We start from the raw sequence: 19,579 nt of genomic DNA on the forward strand, positions 1-19,579 counted from the left end.
AGAAAAAAAGGGCCAACTGGAGTAGGAAACCAACCAACCCTGAGCACCCTGACTCTGAACCCAGAGCCAGTAAAAGAAACATGCCCTGGATCTGAGACCAGAGCCAGGGAAAGAAACATCTTTATCCCTGAACCTAGGACCAAAGAAACATCCCCAGACTCTGAAACCAGTTACAAAGAAACACATTTTGTCCCTAGAAACAGAACCACTGAAAGAAATATGCCCTGGTCCCAAGATTAGAGTCAAAAGGCTAAATAGGAGCAGTCAAAAAAAGTTTAGCCCTGAGATCAGAGCCATTTCCGCCCTTGACCGAACACACACACACACACACACACACACACACACACACACCCCACACCCCCCCCCCTCTGCCTGTTCCCTTGGAGACTGTCTTTTACCTCCTTCCCTCCCTGACAGAGGCAGCCACTCTCCTGGACTCCTTCCCTAATAAATCTTTTTCTCTAAAGAGTCTTGGGTGATGATCTTCATCTGTGGTGCAGAATATAAAAACCTAGCTGGAAAGTCCCTTAGGGGACTGTGCTAAAAAACCTTGCTGACAAGTTCCCTTGGGGTGGGGGTGGGGCTGAGCAAGGCTGAGCAGTAAAGGTAACAACTTTTGGCTGAGTGGGAGGAGATTTCTACTTTTCTGCAGGGGCTTCTGCTTCAGTAAAGTGTTTCTTGGGTCAGAGAAAAGGCTGCTGATAGCTCTGCTAGGACATTCCCTTAGGGGAACAGGGCAGAGCTCAGCTGTAGAGGCTCTCCAGGACAGGAGTAGGATTGCTATATCCCATGGGGAGACCACCCCCCACTGCACCCCAGCTTCAGGTAGCCTGGCCTCCTGATTTTTCTCCAGACCTGAGCTGTCCTATTGGGGCTTTAAGTATAGCCTGGTTTCCCAATAAGTCACGATATTTGCAGCTCCAGAGCTGTAGCACTCACTTCCCTACAGTTACTGAGAGTATTTAAGTAGAAAGAAAAAAAAAAATCACATTGAAAAGTAACCATGCAAATCTAAAAATCTTAGCGGCTTCTTTTTCTTTGCCTTCCTGATTGTTCTCAGTGTCCTCTTCTAAAGGTTTCTGTAGCTCTAGCACTTTCTCTTCCACTTCCACTTGTGTTCCTTATAGAAAACTGAAATGCATTTCAGGCCCTCACCTCTCTAACTCTGCTATTATCACAGTTAATGTGGAGACACCCTGTCAGATGATCTCCATTCTGTCTCTCTATCCTTTCTGCTTCGGATGACAAACAAATTTGAAGTGGCACACCTCCTTATCTGTTGTTGCAAGTTTAAGCTGATGATGGACTTTAGCCAATTGTTCATTTAACTGGTCAATTTTAGCGTCCTTTTCTTGTATTATTTGTGCGAATTTCCCAAATAACGTAGGCTGATCTGGAAGAGGTGTAGGATCAGATTCTTTCACGATAAACTCCAGCTTTTGCATTTCATCCTAGGGACAAAAATAACTCATAATTATATGATCATTACATGTTATTTTTCAGAACATTTCATTAATTAAGTCCCATAAAAATATAGTGTGTATATGATAAAATTAAAATAAGATACTGTATTTCAATAATTCAGAAAATATTTTGATAAACAATCTGAAATATTTTTATTCATGACGAATTCAATTGTCTATGTTGAGCAGTAAATAAGTCCCATTCAATTTCACTTGCTTACTAATGTTGCTGCTAGTAAATATTTATGAAAGTACGAAGTATTAAAAACGTGAATTGTTTTTATAAGCTAATTACCTGATACAACTTATTTTCTTGCTGGAGCTCTTGCAGACGGGTAGTGGACTCCTTTCTTTGTATTTCTAGCTGCATGTGGAGCTCCTGAACCTCATCGTTCTTATTTTCCAGTTCTTCTCTGAATTGCTCTAATTGCTCTTCTAAGTTAGAAATCTTTAGAACAAAGTTATCCGAGTGGGAAAAAACAAAACCCAGATCATACAAATGCTACTGTCAAACAGAAAAGAGTTCTATTTAATTTACAAAGGATGTATGTTTAAGACGTGTAAATGGCAATAAAGGAAAATGGTTTTCTAAGCTGTGTTTACCTAAACATTCTCAAACTATATTTTTCTGTTTTGTTTATTGAGACAAGGTTTTTTTTTTTTAATGTAGCCCTGGCTGTTGTGGAACTTGCTGTGTAGACAAGGTTAGCCTCAAACTCAAAGATATGCCTGCGTAGTGTTGGGAATAAAGGTGTGTGCCACCATACCTGTCCTCAAACTACAAAAAAAGATTTTAAAATTATGTGTAGATGGGTGTTTTGAGGATAGTAACAATCATTTAACCAATTACTTTATAACTACTTAATAGATGTTTAATGAATGGATTTCTACATGCCTATTTAAGATACAGGTGGGCATTTAGTTTTCTGTGGTGCCAGGACTGAAACCAACACTTTACGCACCCAGACTAACCCTCCGTCATGGACTACTTCTCTAGCCTGTTGAATTAACATGGTATCAGTCTCTCCACATCAGCTCTTGAATAAAGAAAAGTGATTATGCATAAAAAATGCTCTTTGCTTTCACAAAATAACAAAACCTAAACAAACAAGACCTTTTCTGATAAATACCTGTCAGATGAGCGGCCAGTAGAAAGACCACGCTATTCTAGAAAGGTTCTTTCAACTCCCTCATCTGCATAGAAGTCATCATTTGAGCTGATATCTGAACATCATTTTGGCTGTTATCTAAACTATTTCTGTATCTTTTAAAGCTTGTTTTAACACTTCTATATTATTTAAATCCAACAAATATTTGAAAGATATTTAATGTCCTGAAAAATTATACTCAGAAAAACATGTAAGTTGAACAATTTTAGGACTGGCAGATGGCCCATTTGGTAAAGCATGAGACCTACTGCGTCCATGTAAAGTCACCAACCATGACAGCACATGCTTGGAATCCTAGCTCTAGGGAGGGAGAAATGGGGGGATCTCCGGGACTCACTGACGAGCCGGGTCCAGTCTAACACGGGTGAGTTCCAGGCCAGAGAGATGCCCTGTCTCAAAAACACAGAGGCAAGGATGGAGTTCTGGGGATACGACTCAGTGGTTAAGAGTACACACAGCTCTTACAGAGGACCCTAGTTTGGTCCCTAGCACTCATGTTAGGTGCCTCAAAATGTCATGCAGCTCCAGTTCCAGGGCAGTTATACCCTTTTCTGTACTCTGGCTGGTGGACACAGATTCACAAGCACATATCTCATAGAAACACACACAATTAAAAAAAAAAAAAGATAAATCTTAGAAAAATAAAAGAGGTGGACAGGTCCCGAGGAATGATTCCAGCGGCTGAGCTGTGTTTCTACACAAAGGTGCATGAGAGCATGCACTCCTACACACTTTTGAGAGGTCATATCCACATCATTAACATGTAATCCAGAAAGAAAACTTTTAAATATATTATACATGAAGTAGGAAGTTGAATTTGCTTTTGTAATAATAATGAATTTTCTCTTTTAAAACAGGGCCTAACTATGCTTCTCAGTCTGACTGCAGGTCCCTGTCCTTGCACCCACCTCCGTCTCCTGAGCAACTGGGTTGTAACACCATTCCTAGACAGATGTGATTCTCTTCAAGCACGGAGTCCGCAAAAACAGGAGGACTCTTATTCTTCCTGCTGTGGTGGCTATTGCTAGTATTTGTGATGATGGGGAATCCCAGGTGCTTGCACAGGCTGGGCTAGTGCGCTCCAACAGTGAGCTCCATGCTCAATCCCAGTTACTGTAACTTCGACCCACTATGTTAACAACATGCCTTACTTATGAAGGAGGGCAATAATCTCTCGGGGAAATATTTTAAGTAGTAAGAACTTCAACAACGGAAGCTGGCAAAGACGTAGCAGAGCAGAAGTGACAGACTGCGCACATCGCACATTGCGGGCAGCAGCAGAGAGGCACGAGCTTACTGTGGCCCCTCACTACCAGCTCTCTATTCTCCTCTTCACTCAGGCCACAGCAACTACACTGGTTTCTCTTTCATCTAAATGTCTTCCTGCTTCAAGGTCCTCTTTCCATGAACACTGCCTTTATTCGCTTATCTGTTCGGATTATAATCTCCAAGGTTAGTCTTCAAGGCAGTGAACTGAGAATCAGGGAACTTTGCTTTCAGACAATAATGCCTTCTGTCCAAATGATACTTTCAAAGTAATTGATGTAAAATAATTCAAACCACATTTAAACAGAAACTCCTTACCTCCTTTTCCTTTCTGTCAATAGCATCCCGTTCAGCCTGCAGCTGAACTTCTAAAGATAATCCAGGCTCAATCTCTACACCTCCAGACTGCTTCTGGTTGTTTATCTAAAAAATACATTAGGAACTTTTTCAAAACTTTAGACATTACCCTGACAACTCACTGCAACATTTTTATTTATTTAGCAGTAACTCTATTTCTCCAACTTAAAAGGGGGGAAATTCTACATTTGAAAATATTCAGAAAGGTGCACGTGTTCAGTCTTGAATGCATTTTTCATAAATCAAACACAAACTGCTGATATTTAAAACTCAATCTTCATATAAAACGAAAGTCTCTTCCCATCTGCCTGATGTTTAAAACTCATCCCTCAGATAAAACAAAAGTCTTTTCTCAGCTGCCTGCCTCCAAGCTTTCTCGGTCTATTCTTCTATTCACTCTGCTCTTGTAGAATAATGGGAAGGACTTCATTACATCTTAGTCTGGAGTCAGGCTAGAGTCTAAAATTTAGCTCATGGTCATAATTGACAAGTAAAATTGTAATGAACTCTTCTAGCTTAACTAATCTTCCTGTATTACAGACAAGGAATGCAAATTCTATCTGGAAGGAAAACAAACACACACACAGAGTTATGAATATACACTGTTTCATAATGTCGAAAGGTAACCGCACTCTGTCACCAAGCTCACGTGGTCCGCGCACCTCTGCTGTGGACTCAGCACTAACAAGCAGGGCGTGCTCCAGCTCCTGCCTCCGGCACTGCAGCTTCTCTATCTCAGCATCACGGTCCTGCACGTCCCTCTGCAGCTGCTCTTTGCACAGCAGCAGCTCACTGCACTGGTCTGCTTTCTCTTTGAGATGACCAGTTAACTTTTCAATCTGAAAATAGAATGAAAAGTGTTTTTAAATGTAGGGCATTCATAATTATTAATTATTTATTTCTTAAAAACTGCTTTCTGGGGCTTGAAAAGGTATCTCAGTGGTAGAATTGTGTAATATACGCAAGGTCTCAGGTTTGATCCTCAGTATCCCCCACCAAAAACAGGGATTTTAAAATATGTTACTCTTATTATAAATAAGGATAGCAATGGCCATCTCTACCAAAAGTGACATTTTGTATACTGATAAGACTTGGCAAACTAGTACAAAGAGAAACACTATTGCTTCACAGAACTCATTTAAAAACATTATTTCTCCTAAGATCATCACGACTTCATCCTGGAATAAAGAGAAAAAATACATTTTGAATAATGTGAATTATCTAAAGGCACAACACACTACAGGCTAATGATGTAATAAAGATGGCAGACTTGCAGCTCACTTGTTGCCTTGCTGTTAGGTGAAGAGTATGTCCTAAAGTCTTTTGCATATTTCATTTGGGAAGAATTATTTGGCAAAGGTTTAGTCTGTACACTCTCTGGGTTAGAAGAGATGAGAAGACATATACGAAGGAATCTGAATTTCTTTAAGTGGTCCTTCTCTGCCCAAAATAAATAGCAATTGTTCCGAGTCTTATCTTTTAGGACTGATATACAGTATCTCAAGTGTTGAACAACAGAAATGGGAGAATATAGGAAGGATTAATAAGACAGTTTATGGAAATACTCATCAAGGAGGAAGTACTAAAATATTGTAATACAGGAAATACTATGTTTCAGTGAGACATTTTGAAAAAATTACCAACATGACAAAGCTTGCTCTCAGAAAATTAAAAAATGAAAGCATAATCTAACTACAGTCTCCTCGATGGTAGTAATAAAGCTACTGAGGAAAACTAGCAAGGACAGGAGGAGAAGAGCCATGAAAGTAGACAAGACAGCAGGTGTGATGAAATAATGCAACAGGTTTCTAGGTAGTTTCTTGATGGGGAGGAAAACAGAAGGCAGGGAGGCACGCACAGCCTTGTCAGATGTCTCAAGTTCCATAAGGACATAGCCAGTTTTGTCAGCCTAAGACAACTCATATCACGCGAAACGACCACTTAGGTAAGTGGTTCTCGACCCCTGTGATGGTTGAATGACACAATATTTTGTTTTCTATTTCTTTAGAATTCTTGGAAGTAAAATGAAACCAAGTCAACTACATGAAAATTATAATATTTAGAATTAAAATAATTTCCAGAAATACACCGTAGTTAATCTAAGTGTCTACTAAGGCCATGCCAATATCCCGATAAAGTGTAAGCTTTTCCGTAGGCTAAACAACTTGGTCACTGTAATCAATGTAAAGCAATGACCCAGTGTTTGCTTTACCGTAAGTACAATCTTGCTTTAGCAGGAAAAGGCTTCTTTACATTTATACAGGGAGCCTGCCCTCACTTACATGGTACTCATGCAGTCAACAGAGCTCTGGCTACATTTATGAACTTGAAAATGGAACAATGGGGGTGAAGGGCATGGTGAGAAGGATCAGCAGGTGCCAGCCTACTGACTGAAGTTCCATCCTGAAATGCAGGAAGAGAACTGATCTCACAAATGCTGTCTGACTGTGACATGTGTACTGGACAGCATCCTATTGTTAACACACACACGGGAGAGGGTGAAACACACAGACACACAGACACGTAGAAACACACATGGATACACACACACAAACACAGACATACGTAGAAACACACACACACATACAAACAGACACAGACACACAAAGACACATACAGACAACATACATACAGATACACATAGAACAACACACAGAGACATAGATAGAAACACACACAGACACACACAGAGAAACATATAGAAACACACACAATTGAAGGAAGGGAACAAAATCAGCAGAGAGACTGGTTAGGATGCTACCACAACTTTCCAGACAAATAATCCTAACAGCTAAAATGTATGGAAATGAACAAAGGTGGAAACCAGATATAGTACAAATTTGACCTACCAACAGGATGGTGACTGGGCTGAGAAAAAGAACAATTGATGAATATAGGTTTGAAGCAATGAAGGATGCATAAAAGATACGGAAATTATTGAGATGAAGAGGAGTATTGTATATATGGTAGGAAAGGCAAGTTCTTCTATGGCTCTACTGTTCTTGTGGTAAGTGGAAGGAGATGATAGTTGAATATTTAAGTGTGGAGCTCGACAGGTATATTGAAAGGAAGCTACAGATGAGATCATTGATACATGACTTCTGGGAAGGAAAAGAGACCTAGTCCTGTGCCTTGGGGTGCTCTATCACTAATTCTGGTCGGTAGAAGAGAAACAAATGGGAGAGAAGACCGATGGAGCAAGAGTATTGCAGATGCTAAGACAACACAATGCCTCTAGAAGACGTTAGGAAGCATCTCTGAGCAGCTGTGTGGGTGAAGGAGGAGTGATTTCTACAAAGCCAAGAGGTGCTAGGAAACCTAACAGAAACACTATGAATGGAACAGAGGGGAAAACTCAAGAGGTACTGGATAACCTTCATAGCAAGACTTTTTTTTTTATTGAAAATATTTTGCTTAAATATCCTGACCCCAAAATGATAGGTGTAAAATAAAAATTCATTAACATGATAAAAGGAGTGAATAGACAAGTTGAAGGATTATATGCTACATTCCGAAACATTCTGTTGCCCAGACAAGTAATGATCACACCCTAGAGCAAAACATACTGTAGGCAAATCACTTCCTGGATAGAATCCATAATCATCTGTCTTTAAATGCAGCAGAGGGTAAAAACCCAAGGACAGAGGAGCTGGAAACCTCCCTGGAGCAGATTCAAGAGAGAATGGGAGATTACATAGCTAAGAGTGAATGCAAATGACTTATTGTATTCATTCATGTCCCTGTGTGCGTGCTTGTTCATCTGAACATGTCACTGCACACACACATACTTCAGAGAACCAGTTGCAGAGGTCAGTTCTCTACCTCCACTTCCCAGGAACAGATTATTTCCCTTGGCAGCAAGCGCCTTTACCCACTGCCTTAGGGCTACAATTGCTGCATGAACACCATGACCAAAAGCAAGTCGGAGTGGAGGGGTATTTGGCTTACACATCAGCATTGCTGCTCATCACTGAAGGAAATCAGGGCAGGAACTCAAACAGGGCAGGATCCTGGAGGTAGAAGCTGATGCATAAGCCACGGAGGGGAGCTGCTTATTGGCTTGCTTCCCCTGGCTTGTTCAGCCTTCTTTCTTATAGAAGCCAGGACCACCAGCCCAGGGATGGCACCACCCACAATGGGCTGGGCCCTCCTCTATCCATCATAAGAAAATGTCTTACAGTCAGATCTTATGCAGACATTTTTTCTCGATTGAGGTTTCATCCTTTTAAATAACTCTAGCAAGTGTCAAGTTAACATATGTCTTGCTGACCAGTAAATAACCTCAGATCTCTTTTATCAGGAATGAGAATAGAGAAACGAACAAGGAAGTTTATTCAGTTGTGTAATACACAGAGGGGAGTAATTCCAAATTTCAAACTTCCTCCCCTACCCGTTCCCCGTATTGGTGTTTGAACAACAAACTTCAAACATGCTAGGTAAATACTCTTGAGACATATTCTCACTCCAATACAGTGCATTCTTATGGTTAACAGGTGCCTCATATTTAAATAACACTTTTTTTTTGGATTTTTGTCATTGACAAAAAGAACTCACTTTTTGGTTTTTCGAAATACCTTGTTTTACACTCAAGATAAAATAAGTGCAAGGGAGGACACTATCAGCAAGTACTTACTTCTCTGGCTTGCTGCTCACTGCCAGGTTGAGGTCGAGGCACCACCTTAATTTGCTGCTCCAGCTTCTGTATTTCCATTTGGAAGATATCTCTTTCATGTTCCCTGTCCACTGTCTGCTCCTGAAATTTAATGACAATGTTAATAGTGATAATAGTGATGATGATGTTGATATTGAGTTGGGCATGGTGGCACACGTCTTTAATCCCAGTACTTGAGAGGCAGGGGCAGGGGAATTTTGTCATTTCAAGGTCAGACTGGTTTACATAGCAAGTTCTACACTAACCAGGACTTCATGGTAAGACCGTGTCTAAAATAAATAAATAAATAAATGAATAAATTCAAAAAAACTATATAACTTACGACACTATTATTTATTTAATTAATGATTATTGTGTCCACTAGTTCTTATATCCCTTTAGCTAGAGATTTAGAGATTATGGATTGATACATGAATACCCCAAACCACAAAGCTTTAAAAAAAAGAAAAAAGAAAAGAATTCTTTCCCACACAAAACTGTAGCATCTGGGTGGCTGATGGGGAAGTTCAACCAAATCACATTCTGTTTAGGGTGTGTCCCCCTGAGGCCAAGAAAAAAAGATAAAACATCCAGGTGCACCCTGTGCAGCTCTCTTTTTGTTCCCTGCGCTCCTGGTGTTCGCTGGAACCCTGGTGGTGTGAGTTCCCTTTTTTCCGTTTATTAAAGCTAAATCTTTTATATTAAGCTGGTCTGGTTAATTCCAACTTATCGATCGATCACACCCATCAGGTGGCGACATCCATGTAGCCATCTTGCAAGATAAAATACATCAAAATGGAATGCTGTGTGCCATGAATGTAAATTTGTCAGTTAAAAAGTTAATCTCACTTTTAATATTTAAAGTCTCCATTCAGTCTAGTGTTGTCATTTTAGCTTCAGAAAACTTTTATATTCTTTAAAATTATTGATGATACCAAAGAACTCTGGCTAATATGGCTATCAATATTAAAATTATTAGAAAGTAAAACTGGGAAGTTTTAAAATATTTGAATACTTAAAAGTTGCAGTAAGTGCAATAATTCAGCAATAACATAATACTTATCTTTAAAATTAAATGCCTATTTGTGAGAACTATAACCAACATTAATAATGGGAATAATAATATCTCCGGAGACAAGAGGCATTGTTCTACATCTGATCTTTTTCTCATGTTTTCCCTTTAACTTAATATTTTCAAATGTAAGAAAGGAAGGCAAGAGGCTTGCACTCGGAGCTCTCCCGAATCCCAGAATCCCAGTTGCATGTGCTTCCAGGAGGGCTGTTGTCCTGCGACACTGCCGATGATGGGGTTATCTTCAAATGCAAGCAGCTGCTTGAAAAGAGGGCTGTTTTCAAGGAATTGGGATGGCGTTCCCTGATTCTACACCCCAGCCTGATGGAGGTGATGGTGGGTGGTGGTGTTGAAGATTAATTTCCAGGTGGCATTTAGAACACTATCTATCAGTGACCTATTGACACGCCCATATTAAGCCACACTGGTTTCTTTGGAACTTTTACATACTCAGGGCTTTGAAGAGTCATGTGTTTGCCATTGGAAAATAGCAATTTATCTCAAATCTCCCTAACTCTAACCTATTTCATCATGCAATATTTAATAATCAAACCACACTGATTAAGGCCACCAAGAATCTCCCCCCAAAATCTGGTTCCTGCTCACACACATCAGTACCAGCACCTTCCATAAACTGCCAGATGACTCCAGCATGCAGAAATGCATTGTGGGTACTTAGCCATACAGAATGCTGGAAGAAACCTGTACCCAGAAGCTAATAAAATTAGTGACTTTTGTTGTTATTTAAAAATAAAAATAAAAAAGAAGAAAACACATCTTTGGAGGTTATAGTACTTTGCATATTTGGGCTCTTTAACAAAAACTTGAGTATTTCAAATTATTAGCAGTACTATCCTTTTTACTAAAATAATATTAAATGTAGAATAAGAACAAGATGAATTTGTACAAAGGAGGAATCTATTGCTAATTCAGCTTGAGAACAGGTAAACAATATAAATTAGTTTGCTTAATAATTCTAGATGCACACCTAAAAATACAAAATGTATTCCACTGATTCTCTGACAAGTGAAGGTCACTGGCTGCTGTGAGAAATCCTGTACGCTGTGAAGATGTGTTGCTCTCACTGGTCTAATGAAGAGCTAACTGGCCGACAGGCACGCAGAAAGAGGTTAGGCAGGACTTCAGGACAGGGGAGAGAGCTCTCTGGGATAAAGGAGGGTGGAGAGAAACAAGATGAGCATGCCATACAGAGAGACGTGGTAGGATGTAGATAAGAAATGTGGGGGTTGCTGAGGAATCCCATCAGGACGGGTGAGTGTGTGCTACCCAGGTGCGGGCGGACTGTCCCGGAAGAGAGCACAAACCCCCTCCCCCAGCTCCTTCTGCAGGGCTGTCTTTCTTTTGCACGACCCAGCACCCCCAGCACCCCTCCCCAACCCTGCCGCGCTGTATGCTAGGACCAGTGCTCAACTACAGTCTTAAGCTCCTAAACTAAGGCGACCCACCCAGAGCGGTGAGTGCCTGCCAGCCGGGCAGGCCTCAGGGTCCCCTGTAAGGGAGCCGGGCACCTTCAGCTCCAGCGCCAGGCTTCCTGTGCGCTCCTGGATACCATCCCCCCCCCCCCCCCACTTGCTCCATTCATCCTGTTGGCCCTGGATCATTGGGCTACGGCGGCCCTGTTTAGTTGCTGAGGAATCCCATCTGGACGGGAACGGTTCCTGCTTCTACACTGAAGAGATATACCCTGAGAGTCAATCACAGCAAAGTCTGGACCAAGAGACCAGGCCTCTCCTGGCTCCATTTGAAGGAAGAGATGGGAAGGCGCCAATACAAGAATTCCTCCAACAATCTGAAAGGCAACATGACACCACCAGAAACCAGGGATCCCGAAATAAGAAGAATTGTACACCCTACTCCTGAAGAAATAGAAGAAATCGACTCAAAAGTGAACTATATGAAAATAATAGAGGACCTTAAACAGGAGGTGAAAAACTGCCATAAACAATTAGAGATTACAAACAAAAAGGTAGAGGAAATGAATAAATCGCTCAAAGACACGCAAGAAAACCAAGAGAAACAAGAAAAAGCAATCAAACAGGTTAGGGAAGCGGTTCAAGACATGAAGAATGAAATGGAAGCAATGAAGAAAGCACAAACCGAGGGAAGAATGGAGATGGAAAATCTGGGTAAACGAACAGGAATGACAGAAACAAGTACTAACAACAGATTACAAGAGATAGAAGAGAGAATATCAGACACTGAAGATACCATAGAAAAAATAAACACACTGATCAAAGAAAACAGCAAAGCCAACAAATTCTCATCACAAAACATTCAGGAAATCTGGGACACAATAAAAAGACCAAACCTAAGAATAATTGGAGTAGAAGAAGGAGAAGAAGTGCAGCTCAACGGTACAGAAAATATACTTAATAAAATTATAGAAGAAAACTTTCCTAACCTGAAGAAAGAGGTACCTATGAAGGTTCAAGAAGCATACAGAACACCAAATAGGCTGGATCAAAAAAAAACATCCCCTCGCCATATAATAATCAAAACACAAAATACACAGAATAAAGAAAGAATATTAAGAGCCGCAAAGGAAAAAGGCCAAGTTACTTATAAAGGTAAACCTATCAGACTTACACCTGACTTCTCTATGGAAACCATGAAAGCCAGAAGGTCCTGGATAGATGTACTGCAAAAACTAAGAGATCATGGATGCAAGCCCAGACTACTATATCCAGCCAAGCTTTCGTTCACTATAAATGGAGAAAACAAAATTTTCTAGGATAAAAACAAATTCAAACAATACGTAGCCACAAATCCAGCCTTACAGAAAATTATAGAAGGAAAATCACTAACCAAGGAGTCCAACAATGCCCACAATAACTCAGTCATCTAGAGACCTTGCACCAGCGCAACTCAAAGAAGGGAAACACACAAACCCTACTACTAAAAAAGTGACCGGAGTTAACAACCACTGGTCATTAATATCACTTAATGTCAATGGGCTCAACTCACCTATAAAAAGGCACAGGCTAAGGGATTGGATACGAAAACAGGATCCAACGTTCTGCTGTCTACAAGAAACACACCTCAACCACAAAGACAGGCACCTACTCAGAGTAAAGGGCTGGGAAAAGGCTTATCAAGCAAATGGACCAAGCAGGTGTGGCCATACTAATTTCTAACAAAGTTGACTTCAAACTTAAATCAATCAGAAGAGATGGAGAGGGACATTTTATACTCATAACAGGAACAATTCATCAGGATGCAGTCTCAATCCTGAATATCTACGCCCCTAATATAAAAGCGCCCACGTATGTAAAAGCAACATTACTAAAACTCAAGGCAGCCATCAAACCACACACACTAATAGTAGGAGACTTCAACACTCCTCTCTCACCAATGGACAGGTCAATCAGACAGAAACCTAACAGAGAAATTAGAGAATTAATGGAGGTAATGAAGCAAATGGACTTAACAGACATCTATAGATTATTCCACCCAAAGAGGAAAGAATATACCTTCTTCTCTGCAGCTCATGGAACCTTCTCGAAAATTGACCACATACTCGGTAACAAAGCTAACTTACACAGTTACAAAAAAATATTAGTAACCACCTGTGTCTTATCAGATCACCATGGATTAAAGTTAGAATTCAACAACAATGCTACCCCCAGAAAGCCTACAAACTCATGGAAACTGAACAGTCAACTTCTGAACCATACCTGGATTAAGGAAGAAATAAAGAAAGAAATTAAAGTCTTCCTTGAATTCAATGAAAATAAAGAAACAACATACTCGAACTTATGGGACACTATGAAAGCAGTGCTAAGAGGAAAGTTCATCGCACTAAGTGCCCACTTAAAGAAAACAGAGAAAGCACATATTGAAGACTTAACAGCCCACCTGAAAGCTCTAGAAAAAAAAGAAGCAGACTCACCTAGGAGGAGTAGAAGATTGGAAATAATCAAACTGAGGGCTGAAATCAACAAAATAGAAACACAGAAAACAATCCAAAGAATCAATGAAACAAAAAGCTGGTTCCTGGAGAAAATCAACAAGATTGATAAACCCCTATCCAAACTAATCAAACGGCAGAGAGAGAATACGCAAATTAATAAGATCAGAAATGAAAAGGGGGACATAACCACAGACACAGAGGAAATTCAGAGAATCATCAGATCATATTACAAAAGCCTGTATAACACAAAACTGGAAAATGTAAAAGAAATGGACACTTTTTTAGATAAATACCATATACCAAAGTTACACCAGGACCAGGTGAACAATCTAAACAGACCTGTTGGTCGCGAAGAATTAGAAGCTGTTATCAAAAACCTCCCTACCAAAAAAAGCCCAGGACCAGATGGTTTCAATGCGGAATTCTACCAGAACTTCCAAGAAGAGCTAATACCCATACTCCTTAATGTATTCCACAATATAGAAACAGAAGGGTCATTACCTAATTCCTTTTATGAAGCTACAGTTACTCTGATACCAAAACCACACAAAGACTCAACCAGGAAAGAGAATTACAGGCCAATCTCACTCATGAACATCGACGCAAAAATCCTCAACAAAATACTGGCAAACCGAATCCAAGAACACATTAGGAAAATTATCCATTATGATCAAGTAGGCTTCATTCCTGAGATGCAGGGCTGGTTCAACATACGAAAATCTATCAATGTAATCCATCATATAAATAAACTGAAGGAAAATAACCATATGATCATCTCATTAGATGCTGAAAAAGCATTCGACAAAATTCAACATCCATTTATGTTAAAAGTCTTGGAGAGATTAGGGATACAAGGGTCATACCTAAATATAATAAAAGCTATATACAGCAAGCCGACAGCTAACATCAAATTAAACGGAGAGAAACTCAAAGCCATCCCGCTTAACTCAGGAACACGACAAGGATGTCCACTCTCTCCATACCTCTTCAATATAGTACTTGAAGTTCTAGCAATAGCAATAAGACAACATAATGGGATCAAGGGGATTCGAATTGGAAAGGAAGAAGTTAAACTTTCGTTATTCGCAGATGATATGATAGTGTACTTAAGCGACCCCCAAAACTCCACCAAAGAACTTTTACAGCTGATAAACAGCTTTAGTAATGTGGCAGGATACAAGATCAACTCCAAAAAATCAGTCGCCCTCTTATACACAAAGGATAGGGAAGCAGAGAGGGAAATCAGAGAAGCTTCGCCATTCACGATAGCCACAAACAGCATTAAATATCTTGGGGTAAATCTAACCAAGGAAGTGAAAGATCTATTTGACAAGAACTTTAAGGCATTGAAGAAAGAAATTGAAGAGGATACCAAAAAATGGATGGATCTACCTTGCTCTTGGATTGGGAGGATCAACATAGTAAAAATGGCAATTCTACCTAAGGCAATTTATAGATTCAATGCAATCCCCACCAAAGATCCCATCAAAATTCTTCACAGATCTGGAGAGGACAATAATCAACTTTATATGGAAAAACAAAAAACCCAGGATAGCCAAAACAATCCTATACAATAAAGGATCTTCTGGAGGCATTACCATCCCTGACTTCAAACTCTATTACAGAGCTACAGTAATGAAAACAGTGTGGTACTGGCATAAAAACAGAGAAGTCGACCAATGGAATCGTATAGAAGACCCGGATTTTAACCCACAAACCTATGACCACCTCATTTTTGATAAAGGAGCTAAAAGTATACAATGGAAGAAAGAAAGCATCTTCAACAAATGGTGCTGGCACAACTGGATGTCAACCTGTAGAAGAATGAAAATAGACCCACATCTTTCACCGTGCACAAAACTCAAGTCCAAATGGATTAAAGACCTCAATATCAGCCCGAACACACTGAAAAGGATAGACGAGAAAGTGGGAAATACCCTACAACAGATGAACACAGGAGATCGCTTCCTATGTATAACCCCAGAAGCACAGAAATTAAGAGCAACATTGAATAAATGGGACCTACTAAAACTGAGAAGCTTCTGCAAAGCAAAGGACACTGTCACTAAGACACAAAGGCAACCTACTGACTGGGAGAAGATCTTCACCAATCCCGCAACAGACAAAGGTCTGATCTCCAAAATATATAGAGAACTCAAGAAACTAGACTTTAAAATGCTAATTAACCCAATTAAAAAATGGGGCACTGATCTGAACAGAGAATTCTCAACAGAAGAAGTTCAAATGGCCAAAAGACACTTAAGGTCATGCTCAACTTCCTTAGCAATCAGGGAAATGCAAATCAAAACAACTTTGAGATATCATCTTACACCTGTCAGAATGGCTAAAGTCAAAAACACCAACGATAACCTTTGCTGGAGAGGTTGTGGAGGAAGGGGTACCCTCATCCATTGCTGGTGGGAATGCAAACTTGTGCAACCACTATGGAAGTCAGTGTTTCGGTTTCTTAGGAAATTCGGGATCAACCTACCCCTGGACCCAGCAATACCACTCTTGGGAATATACCCAAGAAATGCCGTATCATATGACAAAAGCATTTGTTCAACTATGTTCATAGCAGTATTATTTGTAATAGCCAGAACCTGGAAACAACCTAGATGCCCTTCAATGGAAGAATGGATGAAGAAAGTATGGAATATCTACACATTAGAGTACTACTCAGCGGTAAAAAACAATGACTTCTCGAATTTTGCATGCAAATGGATGGAAATAGAAAACACTATCCTGAGTGAGGTATCCCAGACCCAAAAAGATGAACATGGGATGTACTCACTCATAATTGGTTTCTAGCCATAAATAAGGGTCACGGAGTCTACAATAGGTGAATCTAAAGAAGCTAAGTAAGATGGGGAACCCAAGGAAAAACATATAGTTATCCTCTTGGCTAAGGGAAGTAGACAAAATTGCCAGGGAGAAAATTGGGATCTTGGGGTGGGGTGGGTTGGGGGTAAGGGGAGATGGGGAGAGAAAAGTTAGAAGGGAAGGAGGTCGGGCCTTGGGAAAGCAGGAGGATTGGGATAAAGGAAGGTTGGACAGGGGAGCACGGAACCACAATTCTTAGTTAAGGGAACCACTTTAGGGTTGGCAAGAGACCTGACCCTAGAGGGGCTCCCAGGTGCCCAAGCTGAGGTCCCCAGTTAGTTCCTTGGGCAGTTGAGAATAGGGAACCTGAAATGACCCTATCCTTGAGCAATACTGACGAATATCTTGCATATCATCATAGAACCTTCATCTGGTGATGGATGGAGATAGAGACAGAGACCCACACTGGAGCACTGGACTGAGCTCCCAAAGTCCCAATGAGGAGCAGAAGGAGGGAGAACATGAGCAAAGAAGTCGGGACCACGAGGGATGCACCCACCCACTGAGACAGTGGAGCTGATCTATTGAGAGCTCACCAAGACCAGCTGGACTGTGACTGAAAAAGCATGGGATAAAACTGGACTCTCTGAACATGGCGAACTATGAGGGCTGATGAGAAGCAAAGGACAATGGCACGGGGGTTTGATCCTACGTAATGTGATGGCTTTGTGGGAGCCCAGCCAGTTTGGATGTTCACCTTCCTAGATATGGACGGAGGTGGGAGGTCCTAGGTCTTACCACAGGGCAGAAAACCCTGACTGCTCTTTGGACTGGAGAGGGAGGGGGAAAGGAGTGGGGGGAGGGGGAGAAGGGTGGGAGGAGGGGGCGTAGGGGGGGAGGAGGGGGAGGGAAATGGGAGGCTGGGAGGAGGTGGAAACTTGTTTGTTTTTTTTTTCTCCTTTTCTCAATAAAAAAAACCTGAAACTTAAAAAAAAAAAGAATCAAGAAAACTAAAAAAAAAAAAAAAAAGAAATGTGGGTTGCACATTTATAATTAATAAATTATAATAAGTCTGTGTGGTTACTTGGGAGCTGGCTGGCAGGACAGAAATATCAGCCTACACTGGCTTATGAAACCCTAGAGATGTTCTGTGCGAGAAGTCAAAAGCAATGAGATTCTAGGTGAGAACTGCGGCAGCATGACAGCGGTCCCTGCCCCAGTGCTATGTGCCACACCGGGAGATGTGCAGGGGCAGTGGTAACTCTTGGAGCTCTTCTCTGATGTGGCTACTAGAAAAAGCTTAACTTTGAATTTGGAAAACAGAGCTGCTTAGGGTTATTCACAACTAGGAGTGCTTTTAAATTTCTTTATAAAAATTATTTATCCATTAAACCTTTTTTTTTTTGAGACACTTTCTCTGTGTAACAGACCTGGTTGTCCTGGAAATCACTCTGTATACCAGGCTGGTCTTGAACTCACAGAGATCCGCTTGCCTTTGCCTCCTGAGTGTTGGGATTAAACGTGTGCGCCAACACCACTCAGCTCATACTTAATCTTTGTGTTGCTAGGCATTCGATTCAGAGACTCCTGAATACTAAGCAAGCATGGATTGTATCACCAAGTTGTACCCTCAGCCTTAGTGGTCATCCAGCTACCCACCCAATCCATCCACCCATCCACCCACTTAAACACCTACCTATCCCATTGTTAGTCGTCCGTCTGTCCACCCACCCATGAATTCATATCTGCCCATCCAACCAACAAAGACCTGATTTCAAAATGTAGCTCAAGCTGAAGATACTTACATCAACAAATTTTCTCAAATTTTCTAGTTGTTTCTCCAGGGCTTGGTTCTGCTGCCTGAGGTCTGTTACTTCGGCATTTTTCTCCTGCTCCATTTCTATTAGCTTACTGATCTTTTCTTCAACGTCAATTTCGAGAATTTTAACTTGATTCTGGAGTTCACTGTGTACTTTTTCTGCTTGGCATTGTACTTGGAGCTTTTCTTTCATTAGCTTTTCTGTCTCCTGCAGAAATCCTGTTTGCAAATACAGCACAATACACTTGGGTAAATAATGATTTATGATATTATGATAATGAAGTCACAAACTACTACCTTTAAACTTTATCTTCATGAAGCAAAAGCCGAGAATTACTTTACATTAAAAACTAAATTCTTTTTTTTTGAATATCAAAATACTCGTACACAAGAAAGTTAACTACTGTTAGGTAGAATGAACGAAAATAAAAATTTCTATTACAGAAAGGTATTTTTGTGAAAATATAGTAAATAACAGAATAATCCATTTTTATGATGAGGGAAAGAACAAAGTTCAATTGAATTAATACATAAAACACTGACCACATTTTTAACCATAGGCAACACTGAGTCAAAAGTCACCTTCATATGCATACATAATAAACCCAGTAAGCAAATACTGTAAATCTTTAACCAAGAAAAGGGGAACATAAAGAGGAAGGAGACGACAGTCAGAATTTATGATTAGTGTTAAGTTTTATTACATTAGATCCATATCCCTAAACTACCTTTTCATGTTTCCATATTTTGCAGCAAGGGAACATTACATGTATGGGACTGATGTGGTTAGTGCATGAGGAGCACGTTCAATACCTATTTCCACTCTTTTCCCCTATGTGACATTTGATAAGACGGTCTTCAGTTTCATTATATGAGCAACTGGGGATGAAATTAATATGTGTAAAAAACAAGTGTCTGGGGTATAAAAAGGATTGTGTGAAGATTAGCTGTTGTTATTGTAGGTGATAAAGTATAGACAGCAAAGAGAAAAAGAGAAAAGAACCTTCTAGAACTTTTATACTAACTGA

At 40.3% G+C, this 19,579-nt stretch overlaps 1 protein-coding gene across 12 annotated transcripts in view; it reads right to left on the minus strand.

Moving 5' to 3' along the window:
- The window catches only part of LOC121458752 (A-kinase anchor protein 9-like), a 136,942-nt gene that overhangs the window by 26,685 nt on the left and 90,678 nt on the right, over positions 1 to 19,579 (minus strand). For all 12 annotated transcript variants that reach the window (XM_041668098.1, XM_041668096.1, XM_041668095.1 and 9 more), the window contains 6 exons: positions 18,538 to 18,770; positions 8,889 to 9,008; positions 4,918 to 5,094; positions 4,217 to 4,321; positions 1,759 to 1,911; positions 1,269 to 1,451 (listed from right to left, as the gene is read on the minus strand). In XM_041668098.1, coding sequence (XP_041524032.1) covers positions 1,269 to 1,451; positions 1,759 to 1,911; positions 4,217 to 4,321; positions 4,918 to 5,094; positions 8,889 to 9,008; positions 18,538 to 18,770 — 971 coding nt within the window. The remainder of the gene's footprint in view (positions 1 to 1,268; positions 1,452 to 1,758; positions 1,912 to 4,216; positions 4,322 to 4,917; positions 5,095 to 8,888; positions 9,009 to 18,537; positions 18,771 to 19,579) is intronic.

This window comes from Microtus oregoni, unplaced genomic scaffold (genome assembly GCF_018167655.1).
Source record: "Microtus oregoni isolate MIOR12 unplaced genomic scaffold, Mior012 000018F_ref0000195, whole genome shotgun sequence".
Classification (NCBI taxonomy): Eukaryota; Metazoa; Chordata; class Mammalia; order Rodentia; family Cricetidae; genus Microtus; species Microtus oregoni.